The sequence below is a fragment of the Cervus canadensis genome, chromosome 30, assembly GCF_019320065.1.
Source record: "Cervus canadensis isolate Bull #8, Minnesota chromosome 30, ASM1932006v1, whole genome shotgun sequence".
Classification (NCBI taxonomy): domain Eukaryota; kingdom Metazoa; phylum Chordata; class Mammalia; order Artiodactyla; family Cervidae; genus Cervus; species Cervus canadensis.
In genome coordinates this window covers 37,334,937-37,358,285 of record NC_057415.1, presented here as the reverse complement: position 1 = coordinate 37,358,285, position 23,349 = coordinate 37,334,937, and the positions used below count along the sequence as shown (strand labels likewise).

The following is a 23,349-nucleotide window of genomic DNA, read 5'->3' as shown; positions in this document are numbered from 1 at the left end:
CAGTAGTTTCTGACCCCTGATCTAAGCAAGCCTCCTGGGCCCCTGGGCAGGGCTTGTCCCCGTGTGTAGACTGCACACCAACGACGTGCCTTCCCTTCTTTTCCTGCCAGGAACAGCACCCTCCCCGGAGTCCTCAAACCTGCGGGGTCCAACCTCTTCCCTCTTCCACCCCTCACCACTCTCCAGCCACGAGGACTTTCTCCGACCTCCTTGAAAGCTCTTTCCTGCCTCGAGGATTTAGCAGTCTGAACTTGCAATCCTTGCTCCATCACCCTGCTCCCCATCTCCCTACTTTGTCCACTTTCTCTTCAACCTTCACGTCTCAACTTGAAGGTCCTGTCTCCAAGGGGGCCTCTCTCGGCCTGGTCACTTACACACCCCTACACATTTCCACTCAGTGGCATTTCCAACAATTCCATTTCAATAATTGCCAGAGCTCTTTCCTTCGCCTCCCTGGCCTTCCTTGTTCACGGACATCTCCCTTGCCACCAACACGGTGTTCGGCACCCAGCAGACATCAGTAACTGTGTGACTAAATGCATGATGTGACTCAGCGCCAGATCTGCACCATCCTTGGCCTGGCTTACGTTAGCGCCCACAGCCGCTCCATTCTGCAGACTATAGCTGTGGGGTTTCACACAGTCCTGACTGCCCATCCATCATTTTATTTTAAGCACATTACTTCTCTGCCCCAAAAGGAGAGGAGGATACAATTAGGACTATATCCCCCACTTGCTTAATATTTCAATTTCCCCCAGGGTACTCCCTTCAAGTGGCGATCACAGCTCATGAATATTAAATGTCTCTTCCAACCCACCACGGTCCTCAGGAAAGAGGAGAGGGCGAGCCTGGGACGAGGAAAGACTCCTGCCCCCAGGCCTCTCCCCTCTGCGGGCTCCCTCGGACCTGAAGTCCTGGCCACACAGATGCACAGCAAGAAGGCCCCTGCGGCGGCAGTCCAGTCTCTGGTCCCTTTAAGTGCCACAGAGAAGCCCTTGTTCTCCGCTACCCAGATTCACCTGTCTTGGATGTGGACTGCGTTTCAAACGCGCACATCAAAGTGTGGTCTTAATTCCTCAATTTCAGGAAAGCTCTGAGTCCTTTCGGAGCCTGACCCCTCCCTGGGAGTCACGAGGCCAACCTGGACTGAGGGCGAGAATTCCTCCTTTCTGGCATCTGAGGCCATCCTGTTTCTTTTCATTCCTGACTGGCCTCTCTGTGGGGTAGGCCTCCCGGGCTTCTAAAGGAGGTGGTAAGCCGCGGTCTGAGGCTGGATGGCAGGCTTGATCCTAACCGGTGCTGACTCGAGGGTGTGTGAATGCATCCATCAGACCTCCCGGTTGAGGACCTCAGATCTTTAGACCGCCCAGCACAGCAGCCTTCCGCCCCATCGCCTCGCTTCCCCTAGTCTTTGTCCCCTCTGTGACCCCCTTTGACCCTCTGGGTTAAAGGAATTCCTTTCCCCTCCCCAAGCCCTCATTTCTTTTAAAATACCCAGTTTAAAAACAATAACGATCTGGGATTTAAATTCTGGAAGTCAGGATTGGAAGAGTCCCGGAGCTCATTTATCACGTGATAGCTGGGGAGACCGAGATCAAGGGGCCTCCGTCACTTCTCCTGATGACAGGATGCAGCTAAGGACCATTTGTCCCAGAGATGGACCTGTGGCCTTTGCATCCCTCACAACTAAGATGGCAAATGGGAGGGGAAGATAGTAGACATGTCTACGGATTGCCATGCACGGTGCTGGACACGCTAAAGACTCTCTTTCCATCTTTCTCTAAACATAACTGTGTTATGATTATGTCCATTTTCCAGAAAAGAAGACTGGGACTCAGAGAGAGGATGGGAGATGCTCAAGCTGACCCAGGGAGTGATTAAAATCAATAGACCTTTGAACTCAGGCTCCTTGGCCTGACATTGCCATGACAACGGACTGAAGTGTCAAACTCCTCCTAGGCTAAAACACAATGTGGCTATATTCAATGGAGGGTGAGCTATTATAAACAAAAATGCAGCCCCAAACACAGAATGGCCCTAAGTCAAGGGCCTGGGGTTTGTGCAGTAGAATGTTTATAGGGTGATAATAACTGAAAATTGTCATTTTCATGACTCATGAGAAAGGCACAGGAAGGATCTCTGCATTCACTTTTGTTTCCGCAGTGTCAGTGGCAACACAGCCGAAGCAGTGGAAAAGCGAGGCTCTCCACGGCTTTTGGTGGGGCTCATCTGGATGCTGGATGCACTCTTTGAAAACAGGGGGACTGGAGCTAAAATCTCCTACTCTGACCCAGTTGGCTGTATGACTTAGGACGATTCACCTCCTCTCTCAGCGTTCCAGCCTCCTCATCAGCAAAAGGGACGCCCTTATTCTGAGGAAGCAGCGTGGCGGGAAGGGTAAACAAAATCATTTGACAAAAGGGCCCTTAGCACAGAAGCTGGTCCAGTTGGGTGCCTGATAAATGAAATAATTTCACGGTCAAGTGTGCAGACTTTGCTTGGGTACTGTGAATCTCATCTCTGCTTTTCCCAGCTATGTGACCTTGGGCAAGCTATTTAACCTCTCTGAACCTCTACACAACTGAGATCAACATCATTTATGTCACCGGGTTCCTGGGAAGATGGACCTAAGTTTCAAATTAATGACATCGGTGACAACAGCGGCAGCATTAGCAAGTGTATACGTATCACCTACTAGGTATCACTTATAAAATGTTTTACCTACTTAACCTCATTTCATCTTAACAACTGTGAGAGGCAGGGACTATTACTAACCCATCTCACTGATGAGCAAACTGAGGCACAGAGAAAATTTATTTGGACCTTGCTTCTCACCCAAAATCCATGTCCATAATCATGAATGGTATGTGTCATGATGCCAGTACTAAGCATGATACCCATTCTAGCTGACAGACCACCACCATTATCACCACCTCCATGACTACCACTAACACTTCTCTTTCCTTCTTTTAAAGACAGGTCTTCAAGTTAAAAGAAGTTTTATTTCAAGAAGGTATTTTGGCGACAGTCACTATGTTTTCCACAGAGGGAGGTCTGAAAAACTATGTATGGCCAGGAGATGTTTTATTTTTTCCTTACTTCAATTTTTTTTTTTTTGGTAAGGTGAGAGGTGGGTCATCTATTACGATTTCACGTTGTTAGAAAAATAATAATAGACACAACTCCCAGCAGGGCCCATGCTTCCGCCTCTTCCCCTCCCCCTACCAGATGCTATTTTCCCCTTTAGTCAGTGGTGTTCTAAACTCTCATCAGAATATCCACCAAGAAGACACAGCGATTCATCTTCTTGTTTTCCTTTCTCGCCTTGGCTGGGAGCAGGCCAGGGCAGCCTGACAGAGGGGCCACAAGGCGCGGTGACCCCCGCCCCTCCCAGGGGCTGGTGGGGAAATGGATTGATCCCTCCTCCCCCCGCCCCCTTATCTGTGCACAGATAATTTAGTTATTGGCCCTGGCTCTAGGACAGGGCTGGGAATGCTGTGTCCTGACCAGAGACAAAGTGAGGCTAATGGCAGGGAATGGGGGAGAGGAGCTGGGAGGGGAGGGGCTGAGAACGAGAGCCAGGCTGGGAATCGTGTGTGTTTGTGTCTGCAAAAGACGACGTGGGGATCCGTTTGCTTTGTTTGCTTAACTATATATTAGCCTCAAGCAGGATTTGAAACCCCAAAACCCTTAAATGGATGTTTGACAAATTGAGGATTCCTCACTGTCAGACAGGGGAAGGGAGCTTTTTGACCCTCAGCACGCTCACTCTCATTTCACCAAGGGAGAGGCTGACGCCCCCCAGGGGAGATCCCAAGCTGCAACCCAGGCTCTCAAGTCTGAGCTGAGACCCCAGCTCTCCTGAAGAACCCGGGGCAGTAAATCAACATGGCACGAAGAGCTTTCTACAATCACAACCCCTATAATGGCTTAAATGTCATCTCCGAAGGTAGCATGTTTCCAGCACCCACTGGAGATATATGACTGAGTATGACCCCTTTTGGGGATGCTTCCCATTTTGTCTGACTAATTCGACCATTACCTCCCCCTCTTCAGCCTTTATCAGCAGCCTGTCTGTAGTTTATGACTCAGTGCTTTAGACACAGAATTCCCAACTCTGCGAACAATGCCTCCAGCCAGAGCCGCTCCGGGTGGGGTGCGGAGAGTTATCAGTTTACTGATGATACCACATTTTTTTTAACCGAAAACCTCAGGCCTGGGGTATGTTATATGTGAAAAGGGGGAGAAAGGACAAGATAATTTCCACATTGCCGGGGACGCAGCCTCATTGCCTAAGAGGTCTTGTGGGTGGTGCTCCTATTAACAAGCAACTTATTATGTGTTGGGGATGAGGGCTCTGGGGGTGGGACAGTGGGGAAGGGAAGTCCCGGGCTGTTGCATAAAAACACATTGGCACCTTGGGAATCCTTCCGGATGTGTGGGCTTCTGCAGCGTGAATGAGAACGCCACCATAAATCTGCCACCCACCCTCACGCTGCTGGTGCCAGAGCCAGGGAAAACATCAGCCCGGCTCGATGGTCAGCGACAAGAAAACAAATAAGGAGGAAAGGAAGGGGGGAAGAAAGCGTGGAAAGAAGAAAGGAAGGGAGGGAGTGAGGGGTCATTCAGCTAGGGAGGCAGAGCTGCCTCCGAGAGAAGGCAGAGAGGCTCTGTGCTTAGTCTGGAGATAGAATCACAGTTCTTTGAGATGAGTCACCTTGGACAAGTGAAGGCATCCTGTGTGTATGCTCTGGGCTCAGTCTTGTCAGAACTCTTCACAAAACCCCAAGGACTATAGTCCACCAGGATCCTCTGTCCATGGGTTTTTTTCAGGCAAAAACACTGGAGCAGGTGGCCATTTCCTATTCCAGGAGATCTTCCCGACCCAGGGATCGAACCTGCGTCTCCTGCATGGGCAGGCGGATTCTTTACCACGACGCCACCTGGGAAGCCCCTTCGGGCATCCTAGCAGGTCTCAGATCCCTCATCTGGATGTAAGACACCTCCCACAGGCTCACCTTAAACAAAGGTGCATGACATAGGGCAGGCTGCCTGGTGAGTACCCACACGTGGTGGGCGGTGCAGATATTCACCCCCATCCCAACGCTCACCGAGGGAAGTACTGGGGAATGTGCACCAAACACATTCAACTTGCTGGGAACAGGGCTGGACCTCACCGCATCTGATGACAACAACATTCAGTAGGGCTTCTAAGCGACAATCAGCAGAAACCAACTTTGGCCAAGTCAGGCAAAACAAGCAAACAAGAATTATCTATTCAAAGAATATTGGGTACTGATGGAAGACTCCCTGGGAGGGCTGGAGAGTGTTCTGAAGGCTGATTTTGAGCTCACGGGGAAGCCCCAGGACTGTTCTTGCGAAGACATCTCAGAGCTGTGGCTGCACAAAGTCATCTCCGCACGACTGCTGGGTGCTGTCAGTGGTCCTTTGGAAACACGTGGGTTGTGGCCGCTCCTACCATCTTCATCAAATGGGTTTGCTTTGATGAATCAGAGTCCCTGTGTCTTCTGATTCATCCTCGGGCTGATGTGTCTGATTGGTGATCAGGGGAGAGGGTAGGTCACGTGCCCACATTCAGTTACAAGGAGGACTGGGGGTCAGAGGTGCTGCCATTACTAACTTCTTTTCTTTTTTATTAAGTCTTTATTGAATGTGTTACTCTATTGTTTCTGTTTCATCTTTTGGTTTCCCTGCCACTAGGCATATGGGATCTTAGTTTCTCCAGCAGGGACTGGACCCACACCCTCTGCACTGGAATGCAGAGTCTTAACCACTAGACCGCCAGGGAAGTCTCTGCATTACCAGCTTCTGTGGTGGGGCTCTGCCTCACTATTATTACAACAAGGAGACTTCTTTCCTAAATCTGGGAAAGGGATTGAAATAATGTGTCCACAAATATTGGTAAACATCTTCCGCAATGAAGTCCCAGGCCTGCTCCCATTTTCAGGATGAGAACACTGAAGCTCAGCCAAGGTCACATGTCTAAGTCATGGTGTCAACCCAAGTTAAGTCTCATTCAAGCCTGTTCTTCTGGCTAACACCTTGACCAGCGTCTTGACATGTGTCATGATGAGAACAACATCCACCCCAGCAACGCCTCCCACATTCCAGTCCCATTTCTCTGACTCATCTGAGCTGGATCTTTTGGGAGCCACAGATTCACTGTCTGTTTTTCTGTTATTCTTCTTAGAGGAAGATGTTTTTCTTCCTCTAAAGCCATGGAGTCTGTTCTTGGAATGTAGTTCCTAGGCGCCGGGATCTCTGGACAGACTCCTTTCTTCCTGGAATGTCCTGTCCCTCGGAGTGCCTAGGATGGACTCCTACATGGTGAGGTGGGGGTGACTAACTGAGGTGCCTCCTCTTACACAGCCACAGTCAACAGGCAGGGGGAATGCAGAGCCTTCCCTGGACGCTGTCCACACCACTGACAGTTCTGTATTCCATTCCATTAATTCACTAAGTGAACTGTTCCCCAGCAGTATGTTCCTTGCTCACACTCCCAAAGCTCTACCAGACCAAGAGCTGTCTGGTAAAAAAAATATTTTGCAGGAAGCTCCTCACCATGAGCCCTAGAGTCAGACTCTCTGGGTGAAAGTCCCAGCTCTACCACTTGACTGCATATCCTTAGTTCACCTCCCCACGCCTCAGCATCCTGGTTTGTAAATGAAGGGTACTTGAAAGAGTTCTTAGGAGAATGACACTTTAGAAATGTGTCCAGCATATGATAGGTGTTCAATACATGTCATCAGCAACAGCAGAACATTTAGGATCTACTGGGGAATAATCGTATGGGAAGCAGATCGAGGGCCTTCTCTGGTGGTACAGTGGCTAAGAATCCATCTGCCAATGCAGGGGACGCGGATTCCCTTGGTCCGGGAAGATTCCACAGGCCAGGGGGCAACTAGGCCCATGAGCCACAACTCCTGAGTCCACGTGCTGCCCAAAGCCCGCGTGCCTGGAGCCTGTGCTCTGCAACAAGAGAGGCCACTGTCATGAGGAGCCCCCGCTCGCCACAAACAGAAAACGTCTGCACGCAGCAACAAAGGCCTAGTGAGACCATAAAAAGATAAATAAATAAATTCTTAAAAAATAACAATATAAACTAGATCCGGAGGTTCCAAGTCTCATCCTCTTGGTAACGTCCTCATCTTCACTCTTACCCCTCTTAAGTATTTCAGTGAACACAGCTTGAAAATCAGGGTCTGTTCCAGTTACTTGGGCCAAAGTGTAGGTGGGGAAGCAATGCCTCTAGAGGTAAAGCAAGAGAGGACCCGACTCTGAGTCTGCCAGGCCCCACTTCTGTAGGTATAAAATGCAGTTATTTTTTCTAAGAAATGGTGAACCATGCCATAATGTTCATCTCCTCTTTGCACTAGTCTCTAGCAACCAATAATATCAGAGACCCAAAATCTGTGGACCAAGAAATGTCATCTGTAATGAGCCAAATAAATATTTTAGGCTCTTCAGCCCCTGGGGTCCCTGTTGCAACTACTCAGCTCTATGGTTGCAGCAAAAAAGCAGCCACAGATAATGAAAGACGGGTGCACTGTGTTCTAGCACTTCCCAGGTGGTGCAGAATCCATCTACCGATGCAGGAGATGCAAGAGACATGGGTTTGATCCCTGGGTCTGGAAGATCCCCTGGAGGAGGGCATGGCCACCCACTCCAGTATTCTTGTCTAGAGAATTCCATGGACAGAGGAGGCTGGCGGGCTACAGTCTATGGGGTCACAAGGACATGACTGAGCATCCTGTATTATTGCATTCTGGGTTATTCGCTCAGTCGTGTCCGACTCTTTGCGACCCCGTGGACTGCTGTAGCCTGCCAGGCTCCTCTGTCCATGGGATTCTCCAGGCAAGAATACTGGAGTGGGTTGCCATTTCCTTCTCCAGGGGATCTACCCAACCCAGGGATCAAACTCAGGTCTCCCACGTTACAGGAGGACTCTTTATAGTCTGAACCACCAGGGAGGCCCCTGGTACATTCTAGAAAACTTTATTTACAAATACAGGCAGTAGACCAGTTCCAGCTCATGGACTGTAACTTGCAGACCTGTTCCACAGACCCTACCATCCTAACTTCACCACGTTCTAACTCTGGCCAGAAGCCCTTGAGCCACATGCCATCTTAATGCTAGTAAAATGGGTGGACATCGTCCAGCAGGATCTGAGTGTACTCCTGGGTGTCATGAGGATGATGTCCATGGTGAGAGATGGTTCGAGCAGAGCTCACGATTATGAGAAATAGTCACACACTTTGGAAACCACACAGTAGAAGTGCAGGTAAGGCTTTTAGAGACCACCTAATATAATCCTTTCAATTTATGGGAGGTCAGTCAGAAGTCCAGACTAGGGAGGTGACTTGGCCAGTTTCAACTAACATGTTCTCAGCATCGCTGGGACCAGAGTGCCTGGTTTTCTGACATTTAATCCAAGGCTCTTCCTACCAGACCACTAGGTTCATATCAAGATTTTATTATGAATCATACTCAAATCAACAGATAGAGAGGGAAAAAAGTCTGCACTTTAAATACCGACGTCCCTGCCTGGAAACTCTGCTGTCCTTCCCCCCTCCGTGTCTTCCTTTTCTTCCATCTACGAAGAGGTGTGGGGCGCCTCTATTGTGTTGCTCAGCCCTCACTTGGTGCCAAGGAGAAAGTAAGTGGTCAATAAACATGTTTGAGAATGGAACACACCGTAAATGATATGTGGTAAAGAGCTCACAGCATGCCAGGAGGAGGGAGGTCTAAAAGCTGCCTGTGAGGTGCTGCAAAGAGAAGAACCAATGACATTTCCTCCCCTCCAGTCCTCCAAGAAAACTGCCTTTCAGAGAGAAATCTTCCCACCAAGGGCTTCCTCCTTTCCTTAGATGGAGCACCTCTGTCTTTTGTACTTGCAAATGAATTGTGATTAGTTTTCACCTCCAGCCCAGGGGATTAGCCAGGGGACCTTTGATCTTCAGGTATCGATTTGCATCTTAAAGGAAGCATGATCTCATCTGGGCCAGCTCAAAATTCCATCCCTGCCCCCCAACCCTTGTCTGTTTACCAGCCCCCCACCCCCAGGCTGACCAGGGGCCTCCCAAGTGGGGCTAAAACAACATAACCAACCAGACTCCTGGAGAAGGCGGAGGAAAACAAATTTCCCATCTGACTCCTTGAAGGTGGGAAAAGGACATTTGCTTTCTAAACATGGGCTGGTCTGCGATTCCTCTTCCTCAAGTCAGAGAGCCTGGATCCTGGCTGGAGGCCGTGGAGGAAAATGAACTGAGCTTGTGTGCAAGAATCAGACAAGATCAGGTCCAAGTCCTGGTTCTGTCTTCAAGCCTAACCTGTGTGACTCTGGACACGTTTCACAAGCTCTCTGGCTTCTGTGTTTTTCTCATCTCTAAAGGAAGAATAAAAGCCTTAAACATCTACACAAATAATAACCATCCCAGACGGCTGGCATGAAGAAGAGCAGTCAGTGTAAGATGAAGCTAGATCAGAAGGGTTATCCATTACCACCGTCACCTATGAGAACATACGCTCCAGGAGGGCAGAATGCCTGCCCTCTGTCTGTCTGTTTCCTTGGCTGTGCTCACTAGTGCCTAAAACAGTGTCTGGCTCCCAGGAGGCACTCAATACATATGCGTAATAGAAAGGAGTGAATCATCATTTAGTTATAACCATTGCTATTCTTCTAACTGACCAGCCATCCGGCACCGTCCACTTCTTCAGTGAGGCCCAGAGAAAGGGCAGACTTACCAATACAGTTGAAGGAGACTTCCTGCCGACAGAAGAGGGAGCAGCCATCCCCATTGATCTTATTCATGTCATCACACTCTTCACCTTGGCTTCTGCAGAACGGATATGGAAGGAAAATTTGTCACATTAGCTTCAGAAACCCAACGGGACATGGAAAAGCCTGCTGGGGGCTAGGAACGTTTTGGTTAGGTCTCGGGCAGGTCCCTTCTTCCCCTGTCTGAGTTTCTGTTTCTTCCAAATGAGGTGCGTGCAAGGTAAATTTGTGAGGTCCTTATGTTTGTCTTACTGGGAGTTTCTGATGGCAAAGTAGAATTCCTGCTTCAGACTCATTCGCTGAGATCTCCTCTGTTAAGTTAGTAAGTCAGAGGGGAGGAAGAAGAGGATGAATCAATGAACCAGACTTTGCTACTGTTTCTGGAAAATCGCACTTCCACTCTAAGATGGGGGATTGAAGGGAGTTTTGGGGTTTCGAAGGCAATGGCACCCCACTCCAGTATTCTTGCCTAGAAAATCCCATGGACAGAAGAGCCTGGTAGGCTGCAGTCCATGGGGTTGCGACAAGAGTTAGACATGACTGAGAGACTTCATTTTCACTTTTCACTTTTATGCATTGGAGAAGGAAATGGCAACCCACTCCAGTGTCCTTGCCTGGAGAATCCCAGGGATGGGGTCGCACAGAGTCGGACACGACTGAAGTGACTTAGCAGCAGTAGCAGCAAGGTATAAATGCTGTTCTTCATTGTGCCCTGCTCCGGCCCTTCTGTCATAACCCCAGTGCACATAAAGGTAGTTTTGTCTCCTACACACATTCAGGTATCTGATCTTTATTAGATCAGAGAACACCGCCTTCTCTGTTGGCTGTGTCATTTCATGGTAACAAGAACTCTAAGGCCTGGGACCTACACTGCTAGGAAATAAAAACGCCTCCCCGTACTTTTTAAGGAATTATTTCCATCACTGAAGGATGATTTTGCAGTCGTTAGGATGGGCAGAAAATGAGCCACATTCTCTGAATTGGATCTAGAAGAGAAAGAGGATTAACAACTGAAAGACTGGATGTGTTACCACTTTCTGGAAAATTCCCATCCCTTTAGTCACAGAAACTTGGGTTTAGAGCCCTGTGTTCCCAACTAATTGTGTGACTTTGGACAAGTCCCTTAGTAGGGCTCTCCAACCTCTGGCACCTAATGCCTGATGATCTGAGGTGGAGTTGATGCAATAATAATAGAAATAAAGCACACAATAAATGTAATGAGCTTGCGTTATCCCTAAACCATCTCCCATCTCCCCAGTCCATGGAAAAAGTGTCTTCCATGAAACCTGTCCCTGGTGCCAAAAAGGTGGGGGACCGCTGGTTAATCTCCCTCTGATCTTTTTATCTTTGACAATTTACATCAACAAAAATTGAAAACAAACTTTCCATTGTTTAGCCACAGTAAGCACATTTCAAGTCCTCAATAGCTGGATGGAGCGAGTGGCAACTGGATCAGAGAGCACAGAATCTACTTCCACTATTATAGAAAAATCCCCTAAACAGTGTTCTTCTGGGTGTTGAGTCTGTTTTCTCATGGGTTAAAATGGAGATAATTACACCTGCTCCTTAGTGTCGGCGTAAACATGGGAGGTAACTTAAGGTGGCGGGCCAGGTTTGCTGCACACAGCGGACGGTCAGCCACAGTCCCCACGCCCACCCATCTGTCCTGGGATGTCTCCGGAGAGGCTGTGGCAGTTGTCCCTCTTTCCCCAGAGACCGGCTGGGAGTCCCGGCCTGGGAGGGGCCTCAGACTTTGCCTTTTACCCCGGCAATTAACACGGGGAAACATTTGTTGCTTTTAGGACGTGTCAGAGTTACCAGTATGGGGCCTTGTAATCAGTGCTTATGATGACTAGGACATTGCATTGATCTTTGAAGAGCCCCCCACTTCTCTCCTGCTTGCAAAGCCATTAGCAAGGAATTCTATATTCCAAGCTGGGCCCGTATTCAAGCAAATCTTACACACTGGAAATCAATGATGGCCTTGTGATTCTTAACTATTTCATAGGTTATCTGGGGAGAGATTTTTTTTTTTTTTTTAACCTGGGCTGGTTTCCCTAAAGCCACAAAGAACACTTCTAACCCTCCTTTCCTCACCACCCAAACAGTACGTTCTATTGGTTTAAGCAAAACATTAGGGTCACCACAAATATCTTCTAGGCATGCCAGATCTATCATTAGATAGACAAGCTCTGAGAAACCTTCTTTGACCTCCCAGGCTAGAGTGGGTGGCCATCTTCTCTGAGTCCAGAGACGAGGGGCTCCATCTATCACAGCGCTTGTCAGATCAACCACCTTTGCCTGTTACTTGAGAGCACCCCGCCCTAGGCTTTAGGAAGTCAAAGGATGTGACAGAGGCTTTGTCATCCTAGCACCCTGACGCCTGGCACAGTGTCTGGGAAAGAGGAGATAGCAGGGAGCTATCCCTTCACTTGTTAGTTCTGCAGCGCCATCAGTCACGGCGAGGCAATGGAAAATCCAGATAAAAATGTGGGTCCTAGGCCTACATCTTGGTTCTGCTCCTTACTGAGTATGTAAGCTTCAGAAAACCACTTTAATCTTTGGGGGCAAGGTGTCTCTTCTGTGAAGTAAGGTAATAAGGCCTATCTCACATGGTTGTTGGAAGGACCCAAGGGGGTTATAGTGTAGCACAGTGCCTCCTGCCTAGTAGAGTCTCAATAAGTATTTATAATTATCATTATAACAGTCATCCACTGCTTTTTTTTCATCAGGGGCCTCACTGAGTGTTGAGCCTATCTGTATTTCTTCATAAATTCCTTTGCATATATACAGCAAATTAGCATGTATCATCCCATGAAAAATCCAGTTAGTGAAGAAGATAACAGTCCTTCTCACCCTCAAAGTTTTTTTTTTTTTTTTTGCTTAGGTTAGGTACCAAACAGTTGTTGACATAGTTGGTAGAAAACTGAATGCAACTATTTTGTACCTGCAGGTAATTCAATACCTATTTGACGTCTATGAAGGTTATTAATCCTAGGTATAAAATACTAAAAAACCTTGCTCAGAATGATATTTAAATTACTACTACTACCAGCAGTTTTAGGTCAGTGATGATATTGCTTGCAGTGTTTTATCAGTGTATCTCTGAAAAGTAAAAGTGTTAGTCATTCAGTCCTGTCTGACTCTTTGAGATCCCATGGACTGTAGCCTGCCAGACTCCTCTGTCCATGGGATTCTCCAAGCAAGAATAGTGAGTAGGTTGCCATTTCCTATTCCAGGGGATCTTCCCGACCCAGGGATTGAACTCAGGTCTCCTGCACTGTGGGCAGATTCTTTACCACCTGAGCCATCAAGGAAGCTCTATCTATATCTGATTCCAAAACGGATAGACAGAATTGTAGACCAGTTCCTACACATAGTGAGTTTCTTTTTTATTCCTCTTGCTAAATTAAAAAATCCCAAGTCACAATTATGGGTTGTTGGCAATGACCGTGACTGTTTCCTGGATGTTCTGGATATGTAGCTTAATCACGGACCCACAAAAGATTCAGCACATTCCCTGGAGATGATCTTGTTCACTTGCTCAGGGTTCTATCAGAAAACAGCTGTATCAAAAGCTATAAGTAGATGTCTTCATGTGGAAGGAAACAGTATCTTCCCTTTGCCCAATTTTGTTACATTAAGTGCCTGAAACCATATGTTCATGTTGGATTGTTGCACCTGGATGAGGATCTTAAATGAGGCAATAGCACACCATCAATGTCAATCTCTGACAAGTGTGGAGTTTTATTTTGTATGCTTGAGGAGTCAACTTCTTGGCAATCAGGTGGTTTGCATCATAATTCAACACTTAAAAATCCTTATTATTACCCCCCTCCGTATTGTAATCTAGATAATTCAGCTTTGAAATTATAGGTGCAGGACGTTTAAGACATGGATACATACATACATACATATATATATATACACATATATATACATACATATATATATATATATATTCCTGAGCTACATCACTTCAGCAAATCACTTGAAATTGCACAAATATTCAATACTGGTCTTTATCAGTGTTAACAGTAAAGAAAAAACAAAAAAAGTCATTCATTACTTCAAAAACTTGACTTAGTACCCTGCTTGTAGCAGCTGGTTTATTTCAGGGTTTTAGGGGAGCAGTGTCTTGCACATACTGCTATCCTTTTGCACAATAAGTTGGGCAGATGTGGCTCACTGGCCGCATCCGATCATATTCTCGACATCTGCTTTTCCCTTCAGTGCTAAGCCATGATCAGAAGGCAAACTGCTGGCCAGTAGTGGGTGTCTGTGCAAATGTGTATTCATGGACACACTCTTCCTCTGCATCGCTGCATCATCCTAGCTGTGCTCCTAGCTGGTCCTTCCATTCCACAGCAGCTTTCCAGTGTATATCACACACCACAAAATTATGAGCATCCAATTAAATTGCTCTTGACCTCTAGCACGAGTGTCAATGATAAACCAAGGAAACAGTCATTGAGCCCTTTTCTTTCATTATATGAACTATACCTATGAATCGATTCATGTTCTGCACATCAGTGAAACAAATTCCCTTTAAAGTGCCCCTCCCCCTACAGAAATAGTAATTGCAATCCCACGGTGTACAGATACTCTGTGACACCCAATGGTGCCATTTAATGATGGAATTTTGCCAATAGCACGTTGTGTCATCTCCATATGTAACGTTTATTATTAAATCCGCCAATAGTTTTAAAAGTCCCTTAGCAATAGTGTGATTTGCAACTGTGATTGCAAGAAAGAACACAGATTTAGCAATAAGGAGTTTGTGAATGATCCTTGGTCTCTTTTTCATCTTGAGGGCCAAAACTATTTAACTCAGTGACAAGACATTTTTATGCTTACTCTGGAGGGAAAAAAAAAAAAAAAAAACCCAAAGATTTCCTTTTTTTTTCCCAACAATGCAAAAGTCTTGATGGCTTCTCGCCACTCTTTCTCAGTTGTGTAACATCTTGCCCTGTGGACAGGGGATGAATGGACTGATGATCCGATAAAATCCATTTTCTAGACACACAGCTTTGTATCTTCTAATCACACTTATCCTTTCTTTTGGCTGCTCATGTGGAATCTTTACACTTACCGATTCATTTGCCTCCTGTACTTAAAAGTCATATTCAATGTTCACTCTAGAGGGCTGCTTACTATTTATGGTTTCAACATTACAGAAGAGTTGAAATATTTTGCTGTTTCTATGAGACTGACTCGTTTTGTAAATTGTTGATATAACACAATAGAAATAATAAATACACTCAGTTTTAATAAGTGTAAACGGTAACCAGCAAAGAATGTGAAAGTGTTCGCACGTAGGTGCCCTGTATCCTGTTAACTGAATGTGGACTGAGGTGGAAAAAACTAACAGAATCTTTGTAGCTCACAGGAAACAATGAGGAACAAGAGCACCGTGGCAGTCAGTGCGGAATGGTGGCCCTGTGGAAATCTTACATTACTACACATTTGAGAAACGTGTTTGCTCAAAAAAAGAGTCACAGCTTTTCTTCTGAGGCCTGCCAACTACTTGCAGACAAATCGACTTGCAGATTGCTGGGGCTCCCTCACAGCTCACACCCTGAAGGGTAGCCCATAAGCGCTTCTCTTTGGCACCCCGACCACCTTCTGGCCTAATTAGCATTGCCTCCCGTCCTGTCTGTAGCTACACCTACTTACCTCTGAATGATGCCATCACCACAGTACCCACTTCCGTGGATGTATGTGGCAGCAGGTGACGGCTCACTCTCTTCATTTCCTGAAATAGCGATGACCCAATACTGGTACACACTGCCAAGACCGACATCTCTGGAAAACATAAAAACATAAGGAAGACTATCAAGTATACAGAAGCAAGGCTGGGGACAGACAAAATGGACCCTCTTGAGTACATTTCTACTAGTCTGGCTTGTTTTTGATACCACCCACATATTTAATTATTCAATAATTGTTATTTGTTTTTTAGAAATTTTATTGAAGCATAGTTGATTTACAATGTTATATTAATTTCTGTTGTACAGCAAAAGTGACTCCTTTGTACACAGACACACATTCTTTTTCATATTCTTTTCCGTTATGGTTTGTTACAGGAGATTGAATATAGTTCCCTGTGCTATATAGTAGGACCTTGGTGTTCATTCATCCTATACATACTAGTTGGCATCTGATAGTCCCAAGTTTGCAATCCTTCCCTCCCCCATCCCACTCTCCTTTGGCAACCACAAGAATGTTCTCTATGGCTACGAGTCTGTTTCTGTTTTCTTGATATGTTCATCTGTGTCACATGTTAGAATCCACACATAAGTTAGTTATCCAGTAATTTTTCATGTCTACCGTGATTAAGCCACTCTCCCACTTATGATGGGCTATACTAAAATGAGGCATCAACTGACATACGACCACGAATATTACCAGGTGGCGCTAACGGTAAAGAGTCTGCCTGCCAATGCAGGAGACACGAGAGATGTGCGTTCGATCCCTGGCTGGATAGAAAGTGGCAACTACTCCAGTTCTCCTGCCTGGAAAATTCCATCAACAGAAGAGCCTGGTGGGCTACAGTCCACGGGGCCGCCAAGAGTTGGACAGGACTGAACGACTGAGCACTTTTTATTTTTAGTTTAATCTTTAGAATAATCCTGGTGGATAAGAATTAGATGATATATGGCCCATAACGAAGATGTGTTGGAGAATGCCATCTAGGAAGAATAAATGGGATGAGTAAAAGCACAGAGGTGGGAAAGCGCCATGCGGGGTTCTGCGGGCACTGTCTGCTCCACTGCCCTCATTTTAAGATCCGAGCGGAAACCCCACATAAGCAAGCAAGTCCTTTCCTGACGGTTCACAGCCAGTGACTATCCATCTCCCTGCCACTTGCTCCGCACTGTGCCTCTCACTCTTGACTAAAATAATAATAATAGCAGCAGCTATTAAATGAATGGCAAGCCTGGGGCTAAGCACTTTCTGCGTGTTTTCTCATTTGAGAATCAAAACAACACTACATGTATACTAGTAGTTTCATGTTTATTTTACAGATGATGAATCTGAGGCATAAGGAGATTAAGCAACTTGCTTACAACCATATGGCATTAAATTATATCCTGCACTCTGCCTCCCTAATTCCTAGTTCAGGTCTGCTTGAACAATTTCACTCCTTGCAAAGGGAAATCTTGTCCTGCAATTGCAATTCCAGCCTTTGGTTCCTGCTAGATTTCCAGTTTACCTAGATTGCATCTCTTCTCTGCTCTCAAGACCCACCCCCCCCACCAAAGCAATGCCTGTTCCACTTTCCTGGCACCCAACCTTATACCAGATCACCTTCCTCCCCTTCTTATCTCTTCTCAGCTCCTTACTTGAACTCCCTGCCATGGAAGGAACCTGGATACTGGCAATTATCTTCCAGGGCAAAGGTATATTTATCCACATGACCAAATCACCACCCCCATTTCCTTTCTGACCATTTTCAAAGGGAAATGTTATTCTTCTCTTTCATCTCCCTCTGCACCAATTAATTACTTTTTAATAATAAAAATGTGCCATGGGAAAAAAGAAAGCACAAAATGGTAATGAAGAGAATTCCTATCAGATTCCAGAGTTGGGGTGAGGGGGGATTCATAAACAAAAGGATGGTGTCAAAAAATCTCAAGTCCCCCTGCCCATCTGTTGTTTCAGCTGCTGCTCGGGCTGGGGCTGTTTGGATAAGGCCAGTAAGATAACAGGTGCAGCGACAACTGACAGTATCTCCTGACTCTCAACACAATGAGGAGCCAGAGTTTATGAGCACTGAAGGAGGCTGCCGAAGAACACAACCCTTCTGAGAATGCTGGACTTATGACCCAAGAGAGAGCTTGTTTCAGCACTGCTGGAGCAGGTTAAGAATATTGAGGGTAGACCAGAAGTCCCTGGAGATTCCAGCCGCGCTCTGCCAATGAAAACTAAGTAGGCAAAATGCATAAAAATCTTGAGATATTATATGTATAACTGTATGAATAGTGGTTGCCTTGTAAACCTCTGGAATGCTAATTTGTTGATATAATTAGAGGCTTTTATAAAAGTTTATTGGATATTTGAACCACCTCTAGACCAGTGAATGTATACATTTTCAGACGGTGCTACTGAAACTGGAATATTGGGGCAGGGGGAAGAATGGCTTTCCCAGGAGATGCATGAAGGCCCGAGATAAAGATGACATGAGCTCTATTGTACATTTATTTTGCTTTGAAATATGGAGGCTGGGACTTCCTGGAGGTCCAGTGGCTAAGAATCCGCCTTGCAATACCTGGTCAGGGAACTAAGCTCCCACAGGCCCCAGAGCACCTAGGTTCACACACAGCAACTACTGATCCTGTGCACTTTGAAGCCCACTCAGCACAACTAGAAAGTGCATGTGCTACAAACAAAAGATTCCACATGATGGGTTAGGGTTAGGGTAAGGGCAAAGATCCGGCATGCCACCACTAAGGCTTGACACAGCCAAATCAATAAAATTAAAAAAAAAATAAAAATAAAAAATATGGAGGTATGTTTTACATTAAACAAGTATGGCCCAATTAGGGAATAAAATTAAAAAAAAAAAATTTCTACAGGCTACCTCCCAGGCTACTGGGGGCATATGGTCACTGTCTGAAGCAGATGGCGCACTTCGGTGGAAAAGCGTGAGACTGTGAAGAGTACGTCTCTATCTTGTGCTTTTTCATTCATGGTGTGCACCCAAATGACCTATGCCTGATGATATTTAGGGGCTCTGCTGATATTTGTGACTGCTTTCTCCCCCACCTTGCCTGGGCTCCTCCCCTCCCCCTCCTCCTCCGTCTCAGCAAACACCACTTGGAGGTGAGCAGACACATGTGTCCATCCTGGCTTCCTCACTTGCTCGCTGAGAAGTCATAGGCGGGGGTTCCAGTGCTCCGAGCCTATTTCAAATTAGTCAGAAGCCTGGTTTCACAGCATTTTCCCACAGGTTGAACGTGAGGGCACATAAAGCACCTATGTGTCCAGCCAACGATAAATAGTTAACTAATGTTAACCTGTTACTCTTAGAGCTAAATTATCAACATTCTCATCCACTGAGAGCTTTGCTGTGCTCTCTTTACCCGAAGGAATGGAGAAACAGATAACTATATATAAACTTGGTTCGGTAAACCCATGAAGATGAAAAAAACCATCATCTATCCTATGCGTCATGGTTCGATGGAAACTCTCTTTTCTGCCACAGTGCTTGGCTAGAACCCTCAGGGCATGTGGTTCTCACACATTCTCTCTCTCTAGGTGGCTGTTTCAAGTTTTGAAATTTCTGGATCCCAGGTTTGTCTTTGCCCTGGGGCAAAATTGATTCCCCAGTAACTTCCACCACTGTCCTTCTTATTACCTGCAGGCATTACACAGAAAGTATCTGATGGGCAGAGAAACCTTAATACCCTCCTTCTAAACAGTGCATGCATGGCACATGCATGATTATCTCTCAGAAGCCTGAGAGTGGCTCTTTGAGGCAGGGGTTGTTATCACAAGTTTTCACATAGGTAATTAGAAGCCATTCCCTTCATTAAAAGGTAGAGAAGGGAAATCATGGCAAAAATGCTATGAAAAAGATGATATTTCTCCACTTAAGAATTCTTGTGATAAAACTATATTTTCTCCAAGTTAAAGTCACAATAGTGCTAAATCAGGGCTCTTTTCTCAAGAGCCTAAGATAGAAGAGCTTCCCTGGTAGCTTGGAAGGTAAAGTGTCTGCCTACAATGTGGGAGACCCGGGTTCAATCCCTGGGTCAGGAAGATCCCCTAGAGAAGGAAATGGCAACCCACTCCAGTATTCATGCCTGGGAAATTCCAAGGACCGAGGAGCCTGGTGGGCTACAGTCCATGGGGTCGCAAAGAGTCGGACACGACTGAGCAACTTCTCTTCTTCTCTTCTAAGGTAGAAGAGAATTTTTTGAGAAGGACAGGTTATGGCTTCTGAAGGCTTTGCTGGAGGTTAGGACCTATTTCACGGTTGGCCTAAAAGTAGGACATTTATGTCAGCTTGTTCCTTTCAGCTGCTCTGAAAACCATCTGGAAAGTCTTAATGCTGCCACTGGAACCCCTTCCCCTCCTGAGTCTCCCACATCCAAGCAGACCCTAAGCCTTGTCAACAAGCCCATCCAACAGTTACCATGTCTTTCCCTGTGCATCCTTGCGACCACCTACATCCCAACCTTGACAGCTCTGGCTCGCCCTCTTGCCTCGAGCATCTCCCCTTTCCAGCCTCGCCAACACCATCAGAATATTCTTAGATCCAAAGCTACTCTCCAGCTCAAAACCTCTCCATGTAGGGCAGTGATGGGAACACGCTTCCACCTGAAACTTCCTATTTCTCTTGTTTAAAACTAAAATTTTACCACTTCATCTGAAACACAATCAGTTTCATCACTTCTGATTTCTCTCATAGAGTTCCGAGTGCCAGTTTATTTGAAAGCTAACCTCCACCAGAATTCAATCATTAATGCATCACATCTCAGATTAATTTCAGGCTTTTAGCTAGTAAGTTTAAATGGCAGGATTTAAATATGATGAGATTGTTTGGCTAGTTTTGAAGGGTGGCTTGTTTTGAATCCTTGGTATGACTTTTTTTTAATGTTTTTATGCTTAACCATCATTGTTTCACAAATATCTCAAATGACACATTTGCCTTAGGTTAGCATCTATGGCAATTAGAAATAAAAACACTGACATTTCTAAGTGGCATGATTTTTCAGTCCTTTTCCCCAGAAATGTATTGATGGTGATGTGTATCAAATCTGAAGCACAACCTAAAAGTAAATTTAGTTATAGATTATAAAATCACTATCTTAAGAAAATATATGTTATTAAGGAGTCTAAACACACCATGACCTAGCTTTTGGCAAAAATGTCAATTTCTTAAAATGTTGGTGTGTAATTAGTATCATGACAGGTCAATTAAAAACCCTTCTGAAATCTACAAGCAAGTCACTTTCTTCCTCTCAGCCTGTTTTCCTACCTTTTAATTAAGACGTATGATTCTTGTCCCATACCACTGTGAAGATAAAATGAGAACTACACAAGTACAATAGGAGAAAGAGGGCAGGGGACATCATCTCACAATGGAAATACCCCATTTTGCTTGCTCCAGGAAATTCTCTCTGAGCCTCTTGACTCCTCCGTATCGACGTCCTATTGTTTCCATATTATAGCATCCATTTATCATACACACTCTCTCTATAGTCCGTGTAACTGAACTGTATTATACTTTTTTGATACCCTAGCTTCTGCAATAATTATAGCAATTGTAGTTTCCATTTGTTGGGTATTTATCACATGCCAGGCACTATGCCTGGCACCTCATACGAATAACATCATTGAAGCAAAACAGCCGTCCCTTGAATATTTACCATGAACAGTTTTTAGCTGAGGAGACAAACACCTAGAGAGGTTAAGCTACCTGCCCGCAGTCACACTGCTTTTGTCACAGGACAGAAACTTAAGCAAGTCTGTCTAATGCCATCCCAAGACTCTGCTCTCTGGAGGTGAAGACCCCGGCTGTGACAAAGCAGAGAAGACAGCAGAGGTGAAGAGATAAAGTTTTTGAATCATGTAGCATCCGCATACAAAGACTAGTTGGAAAGTTCTAGAAGTCAGGAGAGACACACATCCTCTTAAACACCACAGCTGACTCACTCATCATGGGCGAGCCATGCCTCCTTCTCTGATCATCCATTTCTTCGTCTACAAAATGGGAATCTGGGAAGAATGTGACAAGCAGCCCTAATTTAACGAGGAATGTGGTGTTGCATCTTCCTGCCACAGGCTTTTCTACAAGCTAGAAGCTGCCTCAGCACTTAAAATTCTGTGCTGAGAAGGATGTAGTTCTAAATCTGCCACCCAGATTGACTAAGCTGGGAGACACGGTGTGGGGGACCACCTAGGATGCCTCTGGCTCAGGAACAGCCCGAGTATTCCAGGGCTGCCTTGGGCTAAGGATAAGAGGGTAATCCCTGGATGCTTCATACACCAGCTTCCAGCCACGGGAAGAGAAGGAAACAATCACTTTTGGAGCCTGAGATGATGTGCCCAGGCACACTATACATACCATTAGTATTGTGTTGATTAGAAAATATATTAATCACATAGAAAAATACAAGGAACATTATAACAAATCCCCTTAGACTTACCACCCAGCTTTGTCAAATTAAAACATTTTGCCATGTTTTCTTCCTCTTTTCTTTTTGGTGTAAAAGAAATAAAACATACTGTTTTGTATTTTTTGTTTTCAATCAACCATCTCTCTCTCACATGAGTGTTTTTATATTTCTTGTGCCTATGTGTTGCTCTGCATGTTTTAAACTTCCTAGGTGTTTTAATACTACATTTATCATTGTGTAGCTGTTTTTTTTAAACCCAGCATTGTTTTTGAGATCACACATATTGATCATATAGATCAATGCAGTAATATACTTCCTTTGAGCATTCTTTTCCTGATAGGCACCCAGATTATATCTCTGTCATTATTACTATCATCGTTGGTAATCTTTTTATTTGTTATTTCCAATAACATTGCTATAAACATACATGTTCACATTCCTTTGCACATAAAGCATGAATGTCTGTAGGAAATACATCTAAAGTGGTATTACTAGGCTGAAGATAACTGCATCTTCAACTTTATTCAGTTCAGTTCAGTCGCTCAGTCGTGTCCGACTCTTTGTGACCCCATGAACCGCAGCACGCCAGGCCTCCCTATCCATCATCAACTTTATTAGATATTGCTAGATTACTCTCCAAGAGTGTACCAATTAACACACCTACTAATAGATTTTCCATTGTTCCAGGTCCCGGGCAGCATTAGATTCTACCAAACATGTAACTTTGTAGCTAATCTGATGGGTATTAAATGATATTTGGGCTTCCCTCGTGGCTCAGATGGTAAAGAATCTGCCTGCAATGCAGGAGACGTGGGTTCAATCCCTGGGTTAGAAAGATTCCCTGGAGAAGGCAATGGCAACCCATTCCAGTACTCTTGCCTGGAAAATCCCATGGACAGAGGAGTCTGGCGGGCTGTAGTCCATGGGGTCACAGAGTCAGACATGACTGAGAGACTAACGCCTTAGGGGCTTCCCTGGTGGTATTATTCCACTTCGCCTTTCCCTGATTGCCAACAAGCCTGAGTGCCATTTCATGTGTTCGTTGACAACATGTGTTTCTACCTGTGTTGACTGATTGTTCATCACTCTGGCCTATTTTAAATTGGGTTCTTTTGTCTTTATTGATAAGCCATGCATTTACAGATACTGGATACTGAGCCTTTGCAATTTTTTTTTTTCTTTCTCATTCTGTTTAGGTTGTTTTGTTGAATAAAAATTTTTAATCATTTCTTTCATGATTTGGCCTTTTGTTGGCTTGTTAAATAAACATTTCTTTGCTCCAAGGTATTCACAAACACAAATTAAAGTAGTCTCCCCTATTTTTTTTTCCAATAGTTTTAGTCTTTATTTCTACATGTATGGCTTCAATCAACCACAAACAGTTTTTAAGATGATGGTGGTAAGGATTGTTTCCCCCCAAA

The 23,349-nt window shown here is 45.3% G+C and overlaps 1 protein-coding gene across 1 annotated transcript in view; it reads right to left on the bottom strand.

Moving 5' to 3' along the window:
• PAPPA (pappalysin 1) overlaps positions 1–23,349 on the bottom strand; it is a 253,157-nt gene that overhangs the window by 122,713 nt on the left and 107,095 nt on the right. The window contains exons 8-9 of the mRNA XM_043453579.1: positions 15,477–15,605; positions 9,767–9,858 (exon numbers count right to left, since the gene is read on the bottom strand). Coding sequence (XP_043309514.1) covers positions 9,767–9,858; positions 15,477–15,605 — 221 coding nt within the window. The remainder of the gene's footprint in view (positions 1–9,766; positions 9,859–15,476; positions 15,606–23,349) is intronic.